A 24,012-nucleotide genomic window follows, 5' to 3' on the forward strand; every position below is an offset into this window, starting at 1 on the left:
GGATTTAATTGTTGTTCCTTTTTCAACAGGTTTTCGGATTTGACTGTGACTTTTTGGGTGGGAGATTTTGCGCAGATAAACTATAAGATATAAAGTTTTTGTTATAAGCTGCAGACGTAAAAAAGCGCAGAAATGTTCGCAAGAGTAGGCCTCTATTTGGAGAAACGTTTTCACAAAACAACAGTTTAAGGGCAGATTTAAACCAACTTTTTTTTAACCAATAAGTCCATAAAAAGAGCATCACTCCCACAGAGCAGGTTTTGTTCAATATCATAAGTAGAGTGGTTTCATTTAATTATATTTAAATAAAGTCCACACTCCTTTGCTAATAATTCATAAGAAAGTATTCTTTCTCATATATAGCAACTGAAAAAAAAAAATATTACAATTTCCAGTAATAGTTCAAAGTCCCAGCTAATATAACACCAAATAAATCTACAAATACTTTGCTGGAACAACGTTTTATTTATTTTTTTCCAAAAAAACTTTATTGAAAGTGACCAGCGGATACAAACGCAAATACCACTGGTGTAAACATCAACACAACACCGAAAGAGAACAAAACATTAACAAAGAGATGAGAGGTGAAGAGAAAAAAAGAAGAAAGGGGAGCGAGAGAGAAAAATAAAAATAATATTGCCCGTAGGTGTGAATGGTTGTCTGTCTCTGTGCGTCTCTATGTGCCCTGTGATAGACTGGCGTCCCGTCCAGGGTGGACCCCGCCTCACGCCCGATGTCAGCTGAGATCGGCTCCAGCACCCCCGCGACCCCGACCCCGGGATAAGCGGTTGAAGATGAATGAATGAATGAATTAGCAGCGGTAAAAGTAAATAAATAGTCATAAAATACAGGGGTGCGAGAAGAAGTTATCAGATTAGGTAAATACCTGAAAAGTACAGCATACACTCAGAGTTACTGTACTGTGAGGGGGGAATTGTTGAAATACACTGTTCCATTTATTTCATAAACACAGTGAAGTTTGTTTTTTTGATTGTGAATTTACATTTGTGAATGTGAAATTTATTTAACAGTAAAATCAAATTAATAAGAAAAAAAGCATCCTCATTTTTACATCTGTGTTCATAACAACCATGCTGGAACAACGTGCTGCTGGCCCTTTAAGAACGGTGACGTCATTGTTTGGGGGCGTTACCCGGAAGACAACATGCGACATATTTCATCAGACGACATGCTCACCGGCTGGGAAACAACACGCCCGCCGCTGTAGCGTGGGTTTAAATGAGGTCCGTTTGTAACCTCGCCGCTGAGTTACTGAAACTCGGAGGAGCTCACAGTTCAGCCGCGGCGCGTCGACTCGAGGCAGAGATGTGTAGCGAGCTCAAGACCAGAGTGCTGCGTCTGTTACCGCCGACCTCCAATGGGCCGTCGGTTCACCAGGAGGGCCACACAGGTCAGCTCCCATCCACAGCCACAGGTGCACACGCGGGTCCTTAGACTGTGTGTCTTTGACTTTGATAGTGTTTAGCAACTGAAGAAAGGTTTACAGAATAGATTTGGCTGTAAGTAACTTAAACATTACAGCATGTTGCATCAGGTTCCGGATTTTCCTGTCATGCAACACATGGACCTGCCCCAGCGGGGGTTAAAGGCACAATACACGCAGAGCAGACTTCTTTTAGTCCAACATATGTCTGAAATATACATTAACATTAATGCAACGTATAATTACAGAGACACGTTTGTGAAAATATTGGTTTAAAAAACACACACACACATTTACACAACCTCGATGGTTTATAGGCAAAGTAGTCTTGCACAGATACATCTGAGCTGAGGGATTCAATGGCCCTCCAAATGCATGTTTAACATTAATGTATGATGTATAAATATATGAATATGTTAATAATGGTCATTGTAGTGTATTAGTATCATATGCACCATGAAACGCTTTGTGTAAGGGCTTTAGGCCACCCTAGCTGTAAGGCCCAATTTAATATGTAACTCAGTTTAATACAAAATCTGTAGTAGGGGGTCCCTGCTTTGTCTCTCTTTCAGCTAAGGGGTCCTTGGCCTATAAACGCTGAATACCCCTGCCTTAGTCCAATACATTTTGCACAGTGAAATCAAATACAGATGCCTGCCCTCACTGGACATCAGGGCATCAAAGCCTCAGGTGACACTTAAGATTAGAGATGCACCGTTCCAGTTTTTTCTGATTCAATCGATACCTGGGCTGAGGGTATCGGCCGATATCCGATCCTACTGTTGAATGGATGAACCGTATACCTTGCCATGTAAGTGAAGGCATCGGGCTTGACATAGACATTTAGTCTTGTTTAAAAAGTTACATGTGAACACAGATACAAATGTACTTAATATTACTTATTGACAAATAACAAAGTGTACTTTAGCAGCAAAAAGAAATAACGATTTCAATGTAAAGTGCACTGCAAACAGATATTTAAAAATGTAATCTAAAAACCCTAACCGGTGTTGAAAAACATAGAATTGAAGTAACTAGATCGCTGTAACTGTGTTGCTGTGTATGATATTAATAAGAAAAAAAGAAATGACTGGATCTGAAAGCTGGATCGGCCTCATTCAAGCTATTTAATCGATATCAGAGCCGATAGCCGGGTGTGGATCGGTGCATCTCTACTTGAGATCATCCATGACAACAGTGTTGGGGAGAAATAATACTAATCTGACACAAAGGTTACCGTTCTCTAATTTTGCACACAGCTTTTTTCACAAAATAAGTGCTTTATTGAAGTGCCGTGGTTATTTAAAAAAGCACGCTAGTACAGAAGTGGTATAGCCACAGCGGATATTCTATCAAATTCTGAACAGTAAAAAAAAACAATATTTCCGAATAAATCAAGAATCATTAGTGTGTTCTGTAATTTTGATCTCCACCGTGTGTATATACATGTATTTGATTTCATTCCCTCTGTGTTTTGTTAGTGTGCCTTGCAGTGGATGGTGCCTTCATTGACCCTCCTTTTTGTTTGTGAACTGCAGATGGTGCTGAAATCCTGGGTTGCACAGTGAAGGCTCTGAAGGAGGGTCATGTGGTCGGCGTGCCCACAGACACCATCTACGGTCTGGCATGTCTGGCCCAGAACTCTGAAGCCGTCAGAAAAACCTACGACGTCAAAGGCCGAAATGGACACAAACCACTGGCCATCTGTGTGGGTGAAATCCAGGATATCTACAAGTAAGAGGAAGAGGGAGACTTTTGATGTGGTGTTTGATGAATGGTGAACAGGATAAGCTGATATTTCAAACAGAACTACAGTTTGAGCGCAGGTCTCTTGTTTCTTTTTGTAATTTATTATCAGTGGTAACTGTTGGTTTCTCTTTAGACGTATCTTATTGCACAAACATACTAGTGATCCACAGATGAGTCACACGCATAGGAGGCAGAAATACTGTCTCCACTCAAACACTATTTGCATTTCAAGTGACAGTCACACCGGCTGTCATAGAAATACCTCAGTACATATTACTTAAATTGCTAGGCAACAGTGAATTAAAGTGTAAATCCGGCGTCAAATCATCCCATGGTCTTGTTCGCATTAAAACCGCTTTTTTTAACCACTAATACTGCTCCAAATAACACCAAACCTCTGCAGTAGCACGATAAGAGTTCTTACACATATAACGAAGCACCAACAATGTAGGTAGCGAACCCAGAGTTTATTAAAAGAGTGTTTTGAAAGACTTACCAACTGGCCCCGGTACCAGCTCCTCTCATAGTAAAGTCCATTCAAGTGGATTACCAAAGTCAATCCAAAAGGAAGGAGCCCATTGATTCTTCGTTTTATGTGTAGGGACTCTTCTCATGCTACTGCAGAGGTTTGGTGTTATTTTCAGCAGGATTAGTGGTTAAAGAGATATTAATGCCTTCACCGTACTGCCCCAAGCTAATCAGTGTTAGCCACGTCCGGCTGTTAGCGACTCTACCGGATTTCTCCGTTAATAGTTGCACAAAAAAAAACTGTCTCGATGGCTAATTTGCTGTATGTAAACGCGAAAAAAAGACCATGGGATGATTTTGTGCGGGAATACACTTTGAATGAAGGTTTTTGCAAGTAAATCACAAAATAATACAGTGGAGATGCAGCAGTAGTATCCAAGCTTTCGCAGATAATAATAATTATAATAATAATAATAATAGCACCTTTTTAAAAACAGCAGTTTACAAAGTGCCTTGACAGCGCAAATCTACACACACACACACACAGACAGACACACACACACACGCAACCACACACAGTGAAATCCAGTAGGGTACAACTTTACCACAAGTTGTAAATATAAGAAAGAAGGGGCATCATTAATGGGAAAAATGGAATTATTATTAGCTTAAGATGCTTGCAGAGAAAGATGAATAGATAAATGTCTAACTGTACCTACGCTTTTTAAATCACTGCCCAACTTAAACATTCGTTCCCGTTTCCATGTTCAGGTACTGTAAGGTGAAGGTGAAGGAAGCGCTGTTAGGCGACCTGCTGCCTGGTCCCGTCACTCTAGTGCTCGAAAGATCTGAAGTCCTGAACACAGATCTCAACCCCTTTACTTCAGTAGGTCCACTCCTTTTTTAACTGACTGAATATTACTGGATGGTTTAATTAATGATCGTCAGTCATCTGTTGTTTACCTGTCCACGCGCCCCTCAGCTCGTAGGCGTACGTATCCCAGACCACGCCTTCATGAGGCGCCTTTGCCAGATGTGTGCCGAACCACTCGCACTCACCAGCGCCAACATCAGCTCACACACCAGCACTGTGGCCGTACATGTAAGTGACAGAGGCTTTCATCAGTGTCACATTCACTATCTTTGGAAATGTCCTAAAGTGTGTTTCCCAGCATCTTAATTCAGGTTCACTCTTCGTTTTATCTTTTAGTCCTTTAAGTTTACAAAATCTTCTCTAATGCTGACAGTTTTTTCTCTGAAGGAGTTTCAGGAGCTCTGGCCCAAACTAGCAGTGGTGGTGGACGGCGGACCAATAGGAGACAACAGCCGCCTCGGATCAACAGTTGTCGACCTATCAGTACTAGGCAAATACCGCATCATCAGACCAGGCTGGTGAGTTCACGCAGGACCATTAATATCCTCCAAATTAATTTGCAGGACCACTTAAATTTTAACAGTGACAAATGTGGCTGCCTATTTTGCCTATATGATACATTCTTGGCCTCTTCACTATTTCTCACTATGTGTACACAAAAATAACACAATAGAGGTCACATTATACTACCATGCAACAAAAATGACCCTGATAAAGGATGTGATCCATCACATTTAAGTCAGAAATGTGATGATCAGAGCAATCTGTAAACTACATGACATTTGTTATGTATACATATAAAAGCCATAATAATATTTACAGATTGCTCTGATCCTTATGTTTTTTTTATGTTGAAAAAAGTCATAGTTTGTTTGTGTGTACGCTTTTTATGACGTCAACATTCTATAATATGACTTTTTTATTTTTTCAACATACTATGCTATGGCTTTATCTATGACCTTCGCAACGTAATATCCTATAGACACATACTATACTATGATTTTATTTTTTTACTTGTTTCAACATAAATTGAAAAAAATTAAAAAAGTAAAGTAAAAAAATCAGACTGTAACATACTATACTACATAATACACTAATTGTTTTTTTTACTTTTTTCAAGATACTATAGTATAACTTTGGTCGACATACTATACTATGCCTTTTTACGACTTTTCAAAATTTTACACTGACTTTTTTTGACTTTTCGCAACATAATATGCTATGATTTTTTTTGACGGACTATACTTTAATACTGGTACAGTAAATGATAAATGACTGCAATTCTGTTTTCAGTGCCCTTTCTTCTACGGTTGACGTGCTGGAGCACAAATACGGACTGTCAGAGGACTTGGGGGAAGACTGAACTTTTGAACTCTCCACACTCCCCCATTACATGCTGAGATGCACAACCAGCGCTGACCCCGAGGCTTCTTCCAAAAAATGTGAATCCTTTTCACACGGAAGAATGAGGAGCGACTTGAACTCAGAAACAACTCGACGGCTGATATTTTTCTATATTAAGATCTGGAATAACTATTTTTTATGACCATATTTTCTGCCTTAGTGTGCGTCTACTATCATGGACATGTGGAAATTAGTTAACGTTCTCTACGATTTATTCAGTAAGACAGTCGGATGGAGAGTCTTAATTCTATGTCCAAAACAATCCCATACTATATAGCTGATCTTGGTTTGGTTTTTCTTTCAATACATCTAAAATGGTTAGAGGTTTCCTTGGCACCTTTTTGTGGCCTGAATAATTCTTTGTGATGACACAAGGGACGGGAGGACTTCTGTGAATTGCGTTGACTATACATAAACTTTTTAAGATCAGAATTACTGTATTTATTTTATCTGCATTTCAGTTTGTGTGAGGCTTGCATTGCAATTGGTCACTTGCTACAGTTAAAATGTTTTAATGTTGTAGATCAAAATACATGACGTTTCAAGGTTGAAAATGTTATATTTCAGACTTGTTTGTTAGCATATTGACTAAGTGGATATACGATATAAAATGTATCTGCCAACTTTTGCATTAAAACTTGTTTTTTGTCATTGTTTTAATGGATGGTACAGCCACAATAACACTGTTTCCGGTATAACAGTCTTATTCATCATTTTAAAAACAAAAGCTGTGACGTGTCTGTCTATAGTCTGTGTTTTTCGGGGGGAAAAAGATACTTAGCAGAAACCACTCAGAAGCGCCCTTCACAACCAAAGAGCATACTTTTATTTTGTCTGAAAGTACCTTTTACAGGATTTCATCAAATCTAAATCACACAAATCCATACAGCAGAGTGCTCCAGTAAGTGCTACATTTTTATTCATATAGCCACTCCAAAACATTGAGCCTCAGCCCCCACACTTACCTTCTGATTCTTCAGAAGGTAATGGTGCCGACGTTAAACGTGGCTTCTTTCCATATAGGGACTGTGAATATCAGGAATGATTTAGCAAGAGTCTGACTGTTTGTACAACTGTAAGACTTCACTTAGCAAATGGATTGACATACTTTGACACTGAACATCTTGGTTAGTTAGCAACAAATCTGAATGAGACAAAACTATTGGAAAAAAAAGTGTAGCAAAGTAACAACAATTGACTACGGTTGACGTGCTGGAGCACAAATACGGACTGTCAGAGGACTTTTGGGGGGGGTGAACTTATGAACTCACACGCTCCCCATTACATGCTGAGATTCACAACCAGCGCTGACCCTGGGGCTTCTTCAAAAAATGTGAATCCTTTTCACACGGAAGAATGAGGAGCAACTTGAACAATTGACTCTTAAAGCAATAGTTTGACCTATTATGAAATAAACATATTTGCCTTCTTGCCAATAAAGTCAAGAAAAGTCATAGAAGTGTGTCTAAAAAATAAGCCAAAAAAAGTAATAGTATAGTATGTCAAATAAGTCAAAGTATATGTGCAATATATATATATATATATATATATAAATATATATACATATACACACACGCATGTACATATAGTCATATAGTACATATAGTATAAGTCATTAAAGAGTGTGTCAAAAAAATAAGCCCCCCAAAAAGTCATAGTATAGTCTGTCAAAAAAGTCAAAATATATTTCCAAAAAATGCTTAAATCAGTCATAGGAGAGCCTGTCTAAAGCAGTCATGGCAGAATTTCTTGGAGATAGAGATTGATGCAACCATGAGGTTGCCAGGTAACAAGCAGGAGTGGTATCAATCTTCTCATCTTACTGTCTGCCCAAAAGTGAATAAAGGTATTTTCCAATAATGCAAACTTGTTATCGTCATGTGTAACCTCCTCTTACTGCTTATAAAACACCACACACCATTTGAACAAGCTTTCTGGTAAAGGAAACATGGCTCTTACGTAGTGACAGTTTTCGCAGTGTGTTTAAGAGACAATTGTTTATTAAGTTGCATTATGGGAACAAATACAAGAGATGCCCTACAGAGCATTTAAGAACAAATTCCCCAGAACAAGTCTTTCATGTTGCTTTACCCAGTCAAATCACACCGGCGACACAATGTCCTATTCTTACAGATCAGCATGTGTGCACAAAAATACACACACACACACTTGCAGGAACTCAAAGGTATAAGCATGTCCTTATGCACACACATCTATACTGATAGATCTCTACATTCACTCCCCTCTCGTTTGTTCTTTCCTCTTCATGTGTACACACACTTTCACTAGAGCATGCTGTTTCAAGTCACTTTGATGAAAGCTCACATGAGCCACTGCTCCTTCTCTTTGTTGAACTGCTCTGCCCAGCGGCGGGTCAACTCCAGGTAGTGATCAGGTCCATGTGGCTGATAGTCCAAGTACACACGGGTCACTGTTTTTTTGGGCATCGCCCTCTCTATCTGCGTCCCCTCATGCCATTCATTAAAAGATGTGATGGTGACGACCTCTGGCCTCACATTCAGCGCCGCCTGCAGAGCTGTCTCATAGTAACGACCATTCACCCTGTTGCGCATGTTGTGGTTGTTCCACGGCCGGATGCTGGTGTCGATATAACCGGGTCCAACGCTGGGGATGAAGAGGAGATTGTTGCCATCGCAAAAAGCTTTGATGGCCTTCCAGTTTTGGTGAGAAGAACCAAAGGAGAAACCGTTGGAGGCAAAGTAAGTGTACATGCCATCGAAGCCGCCTGCGAGGATGTCGTGCTTGTGGCGCTCCTCCACAATCAGGGCAATGAAGATGGAGTCATAGGCTGAGCCACGCACGCTGTGGGAGCCGGTGGGAGTCAAGAATTCAGACCAAGACTCTGGAGGTGTCAGGTAGGAGTCGTAGATGTAAAATAGAGGAAGACTCTTTCCTGTGCTGGAAGTAAACTTGTAGAAGGCTCCATGGTCACCATACCTTTAAAAGACAATAACATAGTAAGTTTGGGCTTAAACAAATAGTTGTTTACGTCAACAGGCTGTTATGTTCTTTACAGGTGATTTGGTGATCATTTTGCAAGGCTTGACAGCAAAGTAGTGGCTAGAAATAGAAACTTTCTCCTGAGACTGGTGGTGGAGAAAAGACTGCAGAGGTAATACAAATCAATTCGAAAGGCTTTGTCCCTTGAGAAGCATTTATGTGGTGTGTCAATTTCAGTACATCTGCCTATTCACGTTGACGGTGGGACATATGGATTAGTGGTGGGACAAAATATCGATACTATAGTGTATCGCATAACTTCCTCCTGCAATGCATCATTGATATATTGATTAACGGCACCGTGCCGCCAGATTAGACATGGGTTTGCATATTTGACTCAATATAAACATGTAACGGCTGAAGAGCTAGATATTTCCCTCAGGAGTTGATGACTAGAATCAGAGCTAAAAGAGAGGGAATAATGCACCTATATTCACCAGGTTGCCAGTGACATGACTCCAAATGAATAATAAAGTTGCTTCTTAACTGCTGGATATGTAAATAAGCAACTGTTGTCAACTTAAAAGGTGAGGAAAATTGTTTCTGTTGCCCCTAAAAGGCCAAACAAAATCAGTTATTCCAGGTTTAGATGAGAGGTAACAAAAGGGTAACTGTCTATTACGTGGTTACAGGTTTATAGGGACATAAAAACATTAAGATCTATCCTTTATCTATCTATCCTTAGGGAACCATGAATATCCACAGAAAATTGAATGGAAACTCAGCCAAACATGTTGGTTTAGAGGAAGTTAGAAGCAAATAGGGATGCTAGAGACAAAGTCAGAGGGGAACTGACTCTTCATTTAATGACAACCTGACCTCACTATATCTATGGAGGTTAATTGTGAAGATTTGCTTGTTAAAAATGGGTTGAACAGTAAATATCTTTGGGGTTGTTTGGGCGTTTGAGCTTATATGTACTTGAGGGGATACCTACAGTTTGGAAAAATTGCTTTTGCTTCAAATACTCATCCATAAGTCATGAAACAAGCTTTATATAATCAGAAAAACTTTCTAAAAGCATTTCAGTTTCGTAGCTTATGTTCGTTCAACTATGCATGACATCTTAATGTGTTTCTAGTTGTGTCAGTGCTGTAGAAGGGCAGCCTACCTGTCAATTATATACTTGATGTTCTCATGCACACTCTGGTCGTTTCGCCCTCTGTATGGTTGGATGTGAAATGCAACCTAGGGAAAACATGCAGACAGACAAACACCTTGTTAGTTTCCATTCATTATGCTAACACCATTACAAAAGATACCACAGTCAGCACTCAAAGATGAACTTAGCAAGTCTTGACTTACAATCAACATTCAGTTTTAAGGGGACACTTCTCATAGCGGGCTGACATGGGCAACTGTATGGTCCTAAGGTGTCCAGCTGATATGTAAAAATATGAGAGAATGGAATTAAAGTCATAGTATAGTGTGTTGAGAAAAGTCATTAAAAAGTCATGGTATAGTATGTTGAAAAAGATTTTTTAAAAGTTATAGTATATTTTATCGAAAAAACTCAGTATAGTATGTCGAGAAAAGTCATGAAAAGACATGGTATAGTATGTTGAAAAAGTAAAAAACAAAAAAAGTCATAGTATAGTGTGCCAAAAACACTCATGTTGTAATATGACATAGAGTTGTCATAAAAACTATAGTATGCCATAAAATTCATAGTATAGCATGTCAATGTCATAAAGAGTTGTTGTATAGTATGCTATAAAAATGTAATAAAAAAGTCATAGTATATCATAAGAAGTCATATTATACTATGTCATAAAAATATCATAAACAACAAAAATAGTATAGTTGGCATGATAATTTCATTGTATGCAACACAATTATGATAAAGGATATTTTATTCTATGAGAAAAATCACTAAAGTGAAACTAAATGAGAAAGCCACTAAAGTGCAGCCAAAAGCCTTGAACATGACATGAAATGCATGCATTATATGTATTACTGTCAATACTTTCACTTTTAATAGCTTACATTTAATACACTACTCAGCTACTGCATTAATCTACATTTTCCTACCAAAGAATGACATATTGTAGAAAGGCCACTGGATCAGTGCTGGTGCTGTGAGCTATGGTTATCAGTGGACAACTCCGCAGTTCACTTTTCTGTGCAACACTGAATCATATGTTGGCTACCTAAATTGGCACTCAGTCATCCCAACTTTGAGAACCTCTGTCCTAAAGCATAGCATGACATTAAGATTCTGGTTTCTCTTCCCTAGTACCATGTTACAGATGACTGTGCTTGTTTACAGGTTTTCTAAAAACCTATAAATAAAGAGTATAACAGACTTTGACCAACAGTACAAGATACCACAGTTAGCCGTCCAGGCAGGTCTTTTTGGACAGGATGTGGCTGTTAAAGAACCATGTTTTCCGTCTTCCGTTATTATGACAAATTCTGTCACATTGTAGGAGATGTTTTTCACCCTAAGTGCTGCCCCTCTGGAGATTTTTGTAGCACGCAGTTAATGGCTCAGTTAGAACTGGGTATTTGCAATTGGCGAACAAAAGCGGCAGAATGAACGAGGGATTTGAAGTGACACGCACACAGAAAGTGCTTAAGTTGAATATTTTAAGGAACGGCCAGAGAATTCAGAGACTTTGAATAATGTATGATCAAAGCGAAACACTTCTCCTCTTGAGCAGTGGACACCCAAGGGGAAGAATGTGAAGAAAAATGTATTTTTCAGATGTTGGAGACCAACAGCAACTAAATGGATATAAGATGTCATCAAGTGAGCTACATTGCCAATGATGTATGATTCCTCTATTATTCCTGATTAAACCCTAATGAAAGTCGGCAGTTGGACCAGTAATTTATCTGAACAAGATGGATCGGACTAATCCAATTTTTACATGATGGTTGCACTATAGGAAATGTTAAGTTAAAGACATTTCACTTGAAACTACAAATGTCTGCGGGTGATGCTAGAGTGGGATCAACACAGTCATTATGCACCCACAGCATGAATTCAACCATGAATGCCTGTGTGAAATGTCATGGCAATTCATCTTATAGTTGTTGAGATATTTCAGTCTGCACGGTCAGCCGACAGACAAGCATTCCCATCAAGAGTCACACTGTTAGCACGGCTAAAAAGCAGTAACATTGAAGGAAAGTCTGCAGTGCATATATCACGTGTGCATGTGTTCACCACATTTAATAGTTGTTACTTGTATTTTGTGATGGTTTTCCTGTTGTCTGTTAACATGTTTACTAAGGGGAAGCTGAATTGCAAGCATGTGGCGCACTTTTCTGTGGAAGAAGGACTGTTAGCTGCACTGACTGTCACTAGGACATTGGCCTTAAGTGTACTAATGGATTAAAATGATGTTTGGAATTGGCTAAAGTTGGTTTCGAGTCTTTTAAACTGCAAATGTCGATAGGTAAACGGTCAACTAGAGGCAAGAAAAACAGAACAACTTGTGCCACTAATGGAGATGCTAAGTGCTTTTATGTGCTGCAAAACATACATTCGGTTGATGTAAAATGCAGAGGAAGGAAGATCCTGGAAATCTCAGTAAATCGTAGCCTAGAAACGGTGTTTGTGAAGCCATAACTCGCTTGACTTCTTGTTATAGCCCAGTAAAGGGAACTCAAATATGAAGCTATATTGAAAAGCTGTGAGGTAGTAGCAGATATGAGGCCATATAATCATTATCCACAAAGGGACAAAAGTGGTTGTGGTCTCCTGTTGCCTGTAGCAGAACGCCGGCCACTAGGAAGCTGATTTTCCAAACACACTGGCCCATTACTCTGCGGTAATTTAGAAGTAAATGAGACAGAGTCAGTGTATTTTAATACCTCATAAACATTGACAGCATGAGCTAGGAACAAACACAGCATGATTCATGCTGAGCAGAGTGGAATTTATTGCCATGTCATGCAGAAAGAACTAAAGAAGGGATATGGGCTAACACAAAGATAAAGGTCCAGACCCTCATAATAATTACATCGATTTCAATGAAGCAGATTACATGTCTTCATGAGATAATTTCAGTTTGCTCTGCTGTCAAAGCCAGACACACACCACACTGTGTATGTGTGTGTAGGGGGTCATATAAGATTGAATGTAGCTACTCTGTACATCTGGAAAGTGTGGCTGATGCCATCACAGGCCACCCATGGGCGTTATTCCCTTGTGTACATGTAGCAACATGGCCTACTTACTGGATAGAATTTTTACAGCCCCTCAGGGTGCAGATTGTTCAGAGAGGCAAACTGAGTCATAGGACCCATGATGCGCATTTCCCCTCTGCTCCAGCTTCCAATCACCCCCCGCCCTGTCCCCATCCAACCGCCCCCACCCTCCCCTGGGCAGAAGGACTATTTCAGCTCCTCTTCAAGCTAAGGTCGAGCAACAGCTCTGCAGTGGAGGCTCCATGTGATCTGCTCTCCAACTCTGCCGTACAAAACACAATCTCCACGAGTTGTGTGTGGGTGCTCCTCAAATACTGTTCAACTTATATAATAAAAAGTACATTGCTTTCTTGTGCAGCACTACCCAAAAGAGGGGTCAGTGTGTTTTTAGCTGTGTAGAGTGGGATTGCCAGTTTGATGGAAGGTGGATTTGTTTCTTATGGGATAGCTCTGCTCCACTTTCCATTCAAATTTTAAGTTGCAGTTATTACACATGTTATTTAGTGTATGTCTCTTGTCTAAAGCTTCAATACACTCCACTAAAAACTGGGAATGCTGCAATATCATCCAGGAAAAACAAGCAACTGCAGTAATTTGAGATGTTCGGCTTTAAAATCTAGCATAAAGATATTCCAACCTCTAATAATCGTTCATTTATCTCTTGTTATGTGCCAAAAATATGTCCCAATAAAAGTCAGTGAGCATTTTTATGTTCCTGTAAAACATTTAAATATTTTGGGAATCTACTTTAGTACTGTTTAAGTCCTTTTTCAAGCAAAAATGCTCTTGTTGCAGCTTCTAAAATGTAAGAATATGATGCTTTTCTCTGTTTTGTATGATAGGTAAGTGAATATACATGGGGTTTGGACTGTTTGAATAAAACAAGCAATTTCAATAAAACAAGCAATATGCTAATCCGGCTATAAATCTTGGAAAGGCTAATGCCATATTCATGCTCCAATGAGCCACATAAAAACACTGTAAAACCATTCACATGCTGTCCAAGATTGCTCTGTCAAGCAGTTATTTAGGAAGACTGCCGAGCTCCCTGTAATCCTCATCTCAGTTAGGAGGAGTGCTGCTGTGACAAACAAGACGAGACAGCGCAGGACAAGGAAGGACGAAGATACCAGATGAGAAACAAAGTACCCATGTAGAGGTGTCCTATCATGCTTTCACAAAATACATTTAAATTGTTTAATAGAAATGCAGATTTCTGACTGTTAATGTTCCTGGTGATTTCTGTCTCAGTCCTATCTCTGTACCATTTGCTCATCTTTTGTCAGTAATATAACATTATTATTATTATTATAATTATAATTGTGTAATTATAGAGACTCTCCAAGGGCCTGATGTTTCAAAACAAAACTGCTCATGCATTCTCACAAGCATTTCTCAGATTGGCTGGCAGCCACGGTACCACTAAAACCAGATTGCAGATCTGTGCGTCTCCTGAATCCTGATCTGAGACATTTTAGGCTGTTGCCGCTGCTCCTGTGGGACCATCTGTCCTCCCTCCTGTTAGCATGCCTTTCAGTAGAAAAGAGCAAAGAAATTATTTAAGGTTGTTGCTTTTGAAAATTTGCATTCACGTTCCAAATGATCAGAGCCAACGCTCTTTGCCTTGTCAGCATTTTTGCTGAAATTATTCAAGGAGGAGCAGTCCAAAGATAAATGTCCTTCTGTGCAGAGGGACTGGCAATAGTTCATCAAAAACAAGGAGAACTGGAAGAGGATGCGAGGCACTTAACATGCTGCCGTATACAGAAATAACATATTGTAATATATATAAAGCTTTCTCTGCTCTGCTGTCTGATTGTGATATGCTATGTGCTTTTATAAGACAACACTTCCTTCTTATTTCAATGAGGTTCTGAAATGTTCAGTTGATTTGTAGAAAGCATGTCACCGTCTCTTGTTCCGCACGCTTCCTCCGAGCTTTATGAAAATATCGTGCATGCTCGGTCACTCATGACAATAAAGCATGACATTAAATTCAATCAATTAGTGTCTCTCCTGACACATTTTGTGTAAAACCTCATCAGCTTAGCGTTGCATGTCTAATCCAGGCGTTCTTGTGTTGCCATCGCAGAGATACATTATTTATTTGCCTGTGGCCGAACGGCACACTAAACAAATGTGATATAAAATCTGACAGCCTGACAAACCTACTGCCTCTCATCAGGGTTATTTATACGGAGGACGAAGCCAATATGTGTCAAATCAGTGCTGGAAAATAGATCTTTATCTTGACATTAGGACACAAACACTGTCATCCTAATGGTTTGTGTTTAAACTACGCCTCCAATGACTTTGTAACTTGTTCCCTTATAGGTCAGTGTCCGGTTATCTTTGGTCCTAAACATCCATCATAGTTGAGTGGCTATAGAGAGCAGTTTACATTATTTTGGCTTGAAAAATGGATTATCAAAATACTTACATAATATTTTTCTGTTGAACGACTAACCGCTTAATCAACTTATTGTTTCGGCTCAACGGATCTCAAATAAAACCTTACGGTAGAGTAATGTTGATGCTTTTACCTGGTCGGCTGGCTGATTTTCCTTTACTTAAACATTTAGTGTGTTGCGCAAATGCTGTTGCATCATTAATGGCACCTGCTTTGACACAGGAAAACTCTTACAAGCCTGTCTCTTTTATATGTCATTTCAAATTCACACAGCTTCTGAGTAGCTTTTAATATGCACAAAAACAGATGATGTATCTTTCTTCAACTCTCATTTTAGACTTTTTTTTTTTTTTTTTACAAGGAAAGTCGGACAAAATATCTTATCTTTCCTTACCCTACCTCTCTATCTTTATCTGGAGAGATCTGACATGAATTGTATCGTGTTACGAGCAAGCTTACCCTGTAAAAGTTTAATAAGCATCGATATAGTGACAGGAGGCAGAGAGACCAACTATTTCCTTTAATGTGCCATTTTCCAACCTAATTGGCAAATATGGTCATGTGGGTTTGCTACCCCCCACCTCTCCACCCTGCTGATGTTCTCCCGAGCTTATTTAATCCCAACTGAACAACTGATCCAGCAGCAGCAGCAGCAGCAGCAGCAGCAGCAGCAGCAGCAGCAGCAGCAGCAGCTATTTGCATGTTTGTTTTTTTGCTCTAATGCTGGAGATGTCACTGAAAGTGCAAAAATCTAGAGTCAAATCCTTGACTAACACAGACAGCTTTCCAGGAGGCGGCAGAACAAGTTCAACAGCTCACGACCATGCCTTGTGACAACGACAAACTACTGCTTCTGTGTAGAACTCACCACAGCATAATGGCTGCATTGAGATTACTCAGCAGTGTTAAGCTCTCTGCTCACCTCTGTGAAGCATCATTAGTCCTTTTGTAGCTCCTGTGTCACTGTGCTCTTAGTGAGATGAATGGATAGAGGGATAAATGAATGGAGAGATAATGGAGAGACAATCATATTTACACATCGACCCTCAGCTTCATTGCTATTCTGGCAACTATTCAGATATGAAATAATGGGTCTCTCTCCAGGCAACGACATTAAAGTTCAACAAGCTGGAAGTTTGACTCAATTAAATATTACTTAAATACTACTCTACAGCACGTTGTTTGTGTTAGTTGTCGTCGTTGTAACCTTTCTGTAATTTAGTTTAGTTGGCAGTGTTTGAAGGTCAATGGGAAAAGTTCAACCTGGCTTAATTGAGGGCCTCAAGGTTCTGTGCTCAGCCTGCTTGTATTCTCTCTTTACATCATTTAGGTATACACATGGAACTAATCATTATTGCTTTGCAGATGAAAGTAGTTGTGGATATTTCTCTCCCAGATACACTTTGTTTTCTAAAGCTACATACATTTTGGACATTGTTACAGCCCAGGGGAAGACAACATAACATCTTACACCTTATAAAGTATTTTGTTATACTGTAAATATAGGTACTTGGCTTGATGTACTGTATGTCTTTATTTTATGCAACCTGAGACTGAAGTTCAGTTTGTATGTTAGACATAAGTCTCTGGTTTCATATATTAAGCCATTCTGGTTAAATTACATCCATATCCATGCAAATGTAATGTGTACATAGTAAGAAAAAACCTAAGGAAATTAATTTGACCAATCCGATTTCCCTCGCAGAATTTGAGACAACTAAACTTTCTGGTAAATGTTTTTTATTCTTAATTGTGTCTTTTTGTGGCCAACTTTAAGTCTAAGTAGTATTATTATAGTAGTATTTTAGTTATTTATATGTGTTTTAGTAGTGTCTCATCTGTTTGATTTTGTATTGTTTCGTCTCCAACATGTAATGCTGCTGTCTTGACTAGGTCTTCCTCGTAAAAGAGGCCGGTTAACTGGGATTTACCCAATTTCATACATACAAATAGAAGAAAAGTAAAAAAAAAAGTTTTAAATGCCCTCTGTAAAAGCCAATACCAGCATTATTGATCTTCCATCAAAATTTGCTGATTTAAAATGGTCAAATTACTGAATAATCAACACTTTTCCCTTGGACAACTTGCTGTAAAGCGTAACAATTGAGCTGAATATCATGACTCACAATGGATTTGATTCATTGCTTTTCTTCCAGCCTTGAATCTTCCCCCACTTTGTTTTAGGTCTCACACATACACACACAACACACTCAAAATGTGCTGATGCCTTTTACCTTGAGGTTGTGTCTATATGCAGCATCCAGTACAGCTGGTACCAAATCCTCAGCGGGTTCCCCATTGTCGTCAGCCAAGCCGGGAGGATACCAAGACAGGACCAGAACCCCTGGAGACACACAGAAACTCTGATCATCCATCCTGGGCCAAAGACACTGGTTAAAACCTCAGAGAGCATCTACTGTTGAGAATTAAAATGCATATGAACCTCTAAAAAGGTCTTCTTGGCATAACATATGGATTTCATGCTGATTGTAAGAAATGCTGACAATACTGGGGGGAGAAATGGGAGCTGAAAAACTTTTACTGAAACTACAGGTTTCATGCAGCCCTTCACACCTTCTTATAGACCCATTTGAGACCATCGAACGGACACAGTCAGTTGTGCTTTTATTGAACAGGCTGTGAAATGACTGTCCTGGTAATCCATTAGGCTAATTACTAGATTTTGTAGGACCACAGAGATGCTGATGTGAGGTGAGACGCTGTATGCATGGATGGATTATGAGGCGAGGAGTCCTCGTGCACAGATATGTAAAAGGCCCCCCCACGCCACATAAATAGAGGCAACACTAGTATATTTGTGATCGTTTGGAGCTCTTTTTGTGTTTTTATGTTTCTTTTTGGCCATTTTGCAACTCTTTGGGCTCCTTTTGCATTTCCGGTCATTTCTCTTTGTGGTGGTTTTTGGTGTCTTTATGATCATTTGCGTTGTGTGTTGTGCAAACGTTGTTGGTGCATTATTAACATAGGAACGCTCTTACAAGCCTCTTGATTCTTGTCCATAAGACATGTTGACATTCCCTTCAAACAGAGGCTCTTGCCCAGGGGCCCCATGAAGCCTTGGGCCCCTGGGCCTGGGCTTTGTAGGCCTGTTCAGTAATCCATCCGTGGCTGTATGGAGGAAAGTTGATTATTTTCATCTGAAGGCTTATTTGCACATCACCCATATCCTGCACTTGATTAATGAATATGCAATTGTCATCTTTGGACTATTTATTATGGCTTGTTTTAGTGGCAATCTCTCGAGGCAGCTTGAGTGTGTGACAGTTCATAAATTCCAGTAGAGAAATGCTATCTCATGCTTTGATGCTGGGCTGGCTGAGAAATAGCTTCATATCAGCCACAACGGCGCCTGGCACCAGAGTGGATCTGGCACATTGGATATGCAATAAAAGGTAATTCATTAAACTCATGTCCGCTTGCTGTGGAGCTGTGCTGACTATTTGATTACAATATCCAACTGTGTCCATGTGTATTAAGAATAAGGCTGCAGCTATTCATTTTATTTATGGGTCTCTGTGAAGTGGTGGGGAATCAGTCATCAAGCCAAATGGAACAATTTAGACTTTGGCTGGCTGTGGTCACGTCTAATTGAATTGATTATTTTAACTAATCATTGTGAGCAAGCAGCACTTCTGACCCATCTGTCGAGGCGGTGGGGTTTCAGAGGGATGGATGGCCAGCTCATCATTCTGGATGGTGTACAATAACCTACTGAGCTGCAGGCTAGAAACATCAGGGCCTATCATGTGTATGTATGGCTGCTGATGGACAGACACGCCACGCTGTTACTCGACACCAGGCGACAGGACTTTGCTGTTTTTTTAGGGAAGCCATACAAGTTTTTGAAAAGACTAACAGCATGCCTATTAATAGTTCTCTGAAAAGACATTAGGGACATTAGGGCTGGGGGAAAATGTTATGCTGTACATAACCTTTGATAATTACACACATTTTAAAAGTACAGTGTGTCATTCCCCTTGAAGAACACTCTATTGTCAGGTTTGTTTTATGACTCTTGCCATTGTGTTCGTTGTCTGGCTTTGGGTGTGTTGGGTATCGAATACTGCTTGTCTGACTGTAAATGTTTTCTCAGGATAGCAGGTCTTGATCTCAATGAGACTACCTGATTAAATACAACTTGTATTGACTCTGAGAAAAAAATGTGCACTAATGATATGACCATTCTGTTCATTAATGATTGCAAAACGGACGAAATTGTGACTTTGATTCCAGCCATATTACTCAGCCCACGGGTCATGCTATGCCGATGACACACTAAATTGAACCGCACTCAGTTTTGAAATTATAATATCCAAGAACGTGGTTTATTCATAATGTAACCCTAATAGGTTATGGGGCTTTTAAAGTCATGATATTTCTGATAGAGCAGCAGAAAAGGGCGCAGATATTTGTGAGCTGAGCTTGTCGGGAGCTGTCCAGTGGATGGGTGGTGCTGAAAAGGTTTTGTGCCCAAAGCAGCTTTGAAGACCACATTTCTGAAGCTGTTGAGCACTAAAAACAACACTCAGTTCTTTTTTTTTTATATCCCCCTCCAGGAAATATTAACTGTACCTGCTGCCGAGGCTCCGATCTGCTCCATATGGAACTCCAACACGTCCGGGTCCCTTGAGCTGTACGGATTAAGTTCGGGGTAGAAACTGGAGCCGATGTCCTCTGGCGGCATGTGTCTCCCTCTCGGGTAGCTCGATGCGATTTTGGGGTCCCAGTGTGGAACCAGGATGTGGTCCCAATGGATGTATTTGCCGTCCATTTGTGGGTTGCCGTACCAGCTGTAGTAAAAAATGTGAACATCGTAAAATATTGTCCCCTCGGGCCCGGAGTTAGACATAACTGCTTTGGTGTTGCTGCCAGCCGGGCGGGCTTGACCCGGAGACGCGGTGGCGTCACGGGACACGGAGCGCCGGTCCATCTTCCCCGCTATCGGCAGCACCTCCAAGCCCGGAGCCAGATCCGAGAAGCCGTCACTCGGCTTCAGGGTCCTCAGTCCCATCATGGTCCCAAAGATGAATAGCGTAAAGAGAAGAACGGCTATGCAAGCTTTCCTCCTGAGTCGTGCCATGTTTGGCTGGAGTGGCAGACGCTGCAAACGACGTGGACGCGACTGAAAGCGCAAATAAACCTGTCTCTCTGTGTCCTGTGTCTGCTTTCCCCCGCACCGAGAGCTCACCTCCCAACCTGCGAGCTACTCTTCAAAGTGTCCTGCATGCAATTGAAAAAATCCTCCTAAACTCATACTTAAAAGTGGCTACATGATTGCAGTCCAGTCGCAGCAGACTACTTGACGCAGTTGGCTGTTAGATTTGTAACTTTATTCTAAAAGCTTCATGTTTTTCATTCTGCTGAGCTGCGTGTAGCATGTAGAGGAAACCCACTTCCCCCAAGCGCTTGCTCGAGAGTTTGTTAACGTGTTCCCTCTTCAGCTCCTGGAAGAACTGCTGGAAATGTCGTATTTAATGCTGGAACCGTTCCCGATTTTGTTCCTATCAAGGTGCTTTACTCTCTGATCTCCAAGCTGTCACTCGTCCAGCTGGCAGCCGAGCTGATCCACATGACACCGGACACAGACAGGCGACCGGCGTCGTGATGCAGAGTGATGCTCTCCGGTGATGGTGTCCGGAGGGATTTTAAAGCCTCCGTCGTTGGTTAGTGTCTCATTTAGACAGTCCGTTATGAGTAAAGAGGCGGGACATGGCGGCAGAGCAACGTGCAGATACAAAGAGGTTTCAGGCTCTCTGGAAGGAAATAACATCATAAATGATGTGTGCACATCAACAACAAAGATCGAGTCCGGCTGCAGTCTCCATCAGAGTCCATGAGTCTTATTAGCTGGATACAAAGTAACAAATGTCATAATATAGTTTTTGAAGTTCAGACTCCCGTGCTTGATTGACTGCACCGTGAGTTCAGAGTTATACTGACATCTTGTGGTCATTTTATAGCGCGCCCACACACACGCACACGCACACACACACACACACACACACACACACACACACACACACACACACACACACACACACACACACACACACACACACACACACACTTGTGTTGTTTATTGTAAAAGTAAATCTAAAATTAGTTACATTTCCAGACTCTTGTACAAGGCACTTAATCATCACATCGTTGAGCACATTATTGTTTAAAGGACCATAAAGTGCAGTACCGGATTTCGTAATAGGGTGGCGTAAATATTCAGCTTTATAGTGTGACACTACAATATTAAAACGAAAGGTAGCAGGTAGCTAAAATGCCAATTTTGAAAAAGCCAGTTTAAGGCTCATGGTCATTATTTATCTACAACCGCACCAACAATAAACAGACTAGACCTAAACATTACTTAGAATTTCATTTTTCAGGCTACTTTCCTGTTTCAGACTTATGCACATTTGATAAATCCACAAGTTGTCCTATTCTGAATCGGCGTGTGCAGGAAGTAAAATGGGAATAAAGAAGTATTTTTACTTCAAAGACGCCATGATGAACTGGAAAATGCAGATCATTTTGCATGGAAAAAACAACCCACGGACAAACATCTTATTTTATTTCAACATCTCATAATAAATAAAATATATAAAAACAACAATAAAAATAAATAAGGTTGATGTATAGAGCTGCATTTAACAAGAAACATCAAATTAATACCTGGTTATATCAATTCAAATCGATGTATATAATTTGGGATATTTGATGATGTAATGTTTAGGGTGGGGCTGCCCAATCCTGCTCCTGGAGAGCTACTGTCCTGCATGTGTTAGGTTTCTCCCTGCTCCAACACACCTGATGATCAAACCTGTGACCAGCTTCAGCTGCTTGATAACGAGCACATCACTAGACTCAGGTGTGTTGGAGCAGGGAGGAACTTAAAACATGCAGGACAGTAGCACTACAGGAGCAGGGTTTAGCACCCCTGGTTTAGGGCCATAAATACGCGTGTTTTACGGGTCCACAAGGGGTCGTTGTGGTAGCAGGTCACCTCTGAAACATCCATCAGGCGTCTCACACACAGAGGTGGAGCTGTGTTAGTTAATGGTGAAATATATACCGCATATATACTGTTTTATATTTCGGTTTTTCCAAATATGTAGTATATTGTATGTATATATTGTTGTTAACAGGTTGTTTGTGGAGTTTGCAAGGAAAATAATTCCCCCCTGGGATTATTTAAGTATTTCTGAAGTTAATCCACACAGATACATTTCACTAATCTTCCTCCCTCTCACGGGTCCACCACAAGATGAACTTTTCAGTCAAACATTGAAATGTAAATAAATTGGGCTTAAGCTTCTGATGTTTGTTGCACAATCAGAACGAATTAAAAATAAAAATGTTTTTTCTGTGTTGTAGTTCTGCCTATTTAATATCATTAATAGATGTTTTTTAGTGCTATATAGTTTTGATTCATGATTGTACAATTATTAAGTTAGTGGAGTTAACAAATAAATGAATGAATGAATGAATGTATGGATGAATGAAGCGGGCCTGTAAATTTTATCTGTTGGTTGCTTCGGCGCAGGACTCTTAAACTTTAATCTTGGTTAAAACACTTCCCTCTGTCTTTAAATCATCCATCACTCCACAAGGACACGAGTCAACATCTTAACGTTGTGTGATCAATCACTATCGATCCATGAATTCGTTTGACCAGCTTGGCTTGTTTTCATGCTGCCACCCTGTATTTTGGGCCGTTTTCTAAAATCATTTTGTTTTATTTTAGAGAAAGAAAAGCGTGTTTAGTTCAAGTCCGCTTTCGTTTTCTTCTGGGTATATATGCTGTATTTTAACCTCTCCTCCCCGGCTGTTCGAGTCCGTTTCTCTGTTGCTCCTCTGCCTCACAGAAGGAAAACACTTCCCCCTCCATGTTACATCTGGATTACCATTACAAACCTTTCTTTGGTATGTTAGGACAGCGGCCGACCAACTCACTGATCGCATAGAAACGAATGCACGCACGGCACAGGATATAGGAAATGACATGTACAATAAAGTGTAGCATTGTCTTATTAAAATAGAAACGCGAATCCTTAATTTAAAAAAAATAACATTCAACTAAGACTGGTCTTAAAAATGGTAGTTTTAAAAGAGACACATCAGGCCCGACCACGTTTATGTTCCTCCTTTTGTTAACCCACCTTGGGTGCATGAGGCCTACTGCGTGCATTCAGATCCACATTTAAAAGCAGGTAAAACAAAGTTATTAATTTGGCCTTTAAAGTCTTTATTCATACCATTTTGGACAGGGGATTGAACGTTTGAAAAAAAAACGTTTTTAAAATCAGGTTTTACATGTTTTATAAATAAATCTGCCCAAATGCAGATAGCATATTAGAAATACCAGTGCTTAAAATGAAATTACTTTTTCAATTATTGAGCGTAAATAACCGAATAAACTCTGAGTATCCTAGAAGTCTAGATAGAAACACTTTATCATGAGGGTTTTCC

General features: G+C 40.0%; 2 protein-coding genes across 3 annotated transcripts; one reads left to right on the plus strand and one right to left on the minus strand.

The window, feature by feature from the left end:
* The first annotated feature begins 1,175 nt into the window (after positions 1–1,175).
* Positions 1,176–6,554, plus strand: yrdc (yrdC N(6)-threonylcarbamoyltransferase domain containing). 2 transcript variants are annotated; one of them, XM_083918679.1, is made up of 6 exons: positions 1,176–1,435; positions 2,983–3,178; positions 4,433–4,547; positions 4,644–4,763; positions 4,923–5,053; positions 5,829–6,554. In XM_083918679.1, exons 1-6 carry the CDS (start codon positions 1,240–1,242, stop codon positions 5,896–5,898), a joined length of 828 nt encoding a protein of 275 aa, XP_083774805.1. In that variant the 5' UTR covers positions 1,176–1,239; the 3' UTR covers positions 5,899–6,554. The 2 variants fall into 2 exon arrangements, with proteins under 2 accessions (XP_083774805.1, XP_083774806.1); XM_083918680.1 differs by having other exon boundaries at positions 1,176–1,411.
* Positions 6,555–8,260: 1,706 nt separating this feature from the next.
* On the minus strand, positions 8,261–20,629 carry LOC310949956 (glycoprotein endo-alpha-1,2-mannosidase-like protein; the record flags this gene model as incomplete). Its single annotated transcript, XM_083917586.1, has 4 exons — positions 8,261–8,897; positions 10,072–10,148; positions 17,763–17,872; positions 20,122–20,629. The coding sequence occupies 4 exons, from the start codon at positions 20,627–20,629 to the stop codon at positions 8,261–8,263; spliced, it is 1,332 nt and encodes a 443-aa protein (XP_083773712.1).
* Positions 20,630–24,012: the final 3,383 nt, after the last annotated feature.

Source organism: Echiichthys vipera, assembly GCF_963691815.1.
Source record: "Echiichthys vipera genome assembly, chromosome: 8".
NCBI lineage: Eukaryota > Metazoa > Chordata > Actinopteri > Perciformes > Trachinidae > Echiichthys > Echiichthys vipera.

Bases quoted from the DNA above. Each gene is read 5' to 3' on its own strand.
- yrdc (XM_083918679.1), top strand. From the start codon at position 1,240: ATGAGGTCCGTTTGTAACCTCGCCGCTGAGTTACTGAAACTCGGAGGA. The intron at 4,548-4,643 runs GTAGGTCCACTC...CGCGCCCCTCAG, and splicing joins ATCTCAACCCCTTTACTTCA to CTCGTAGGCGTACGTATCCC. The intron at 5,054-5,828 runs GTGAGTTCACGC...TTCTGTTTTCAG, and splicing joins CGCATCATCAGACCAGGCTG to TGCCCTTTCTTCTACGGTTG.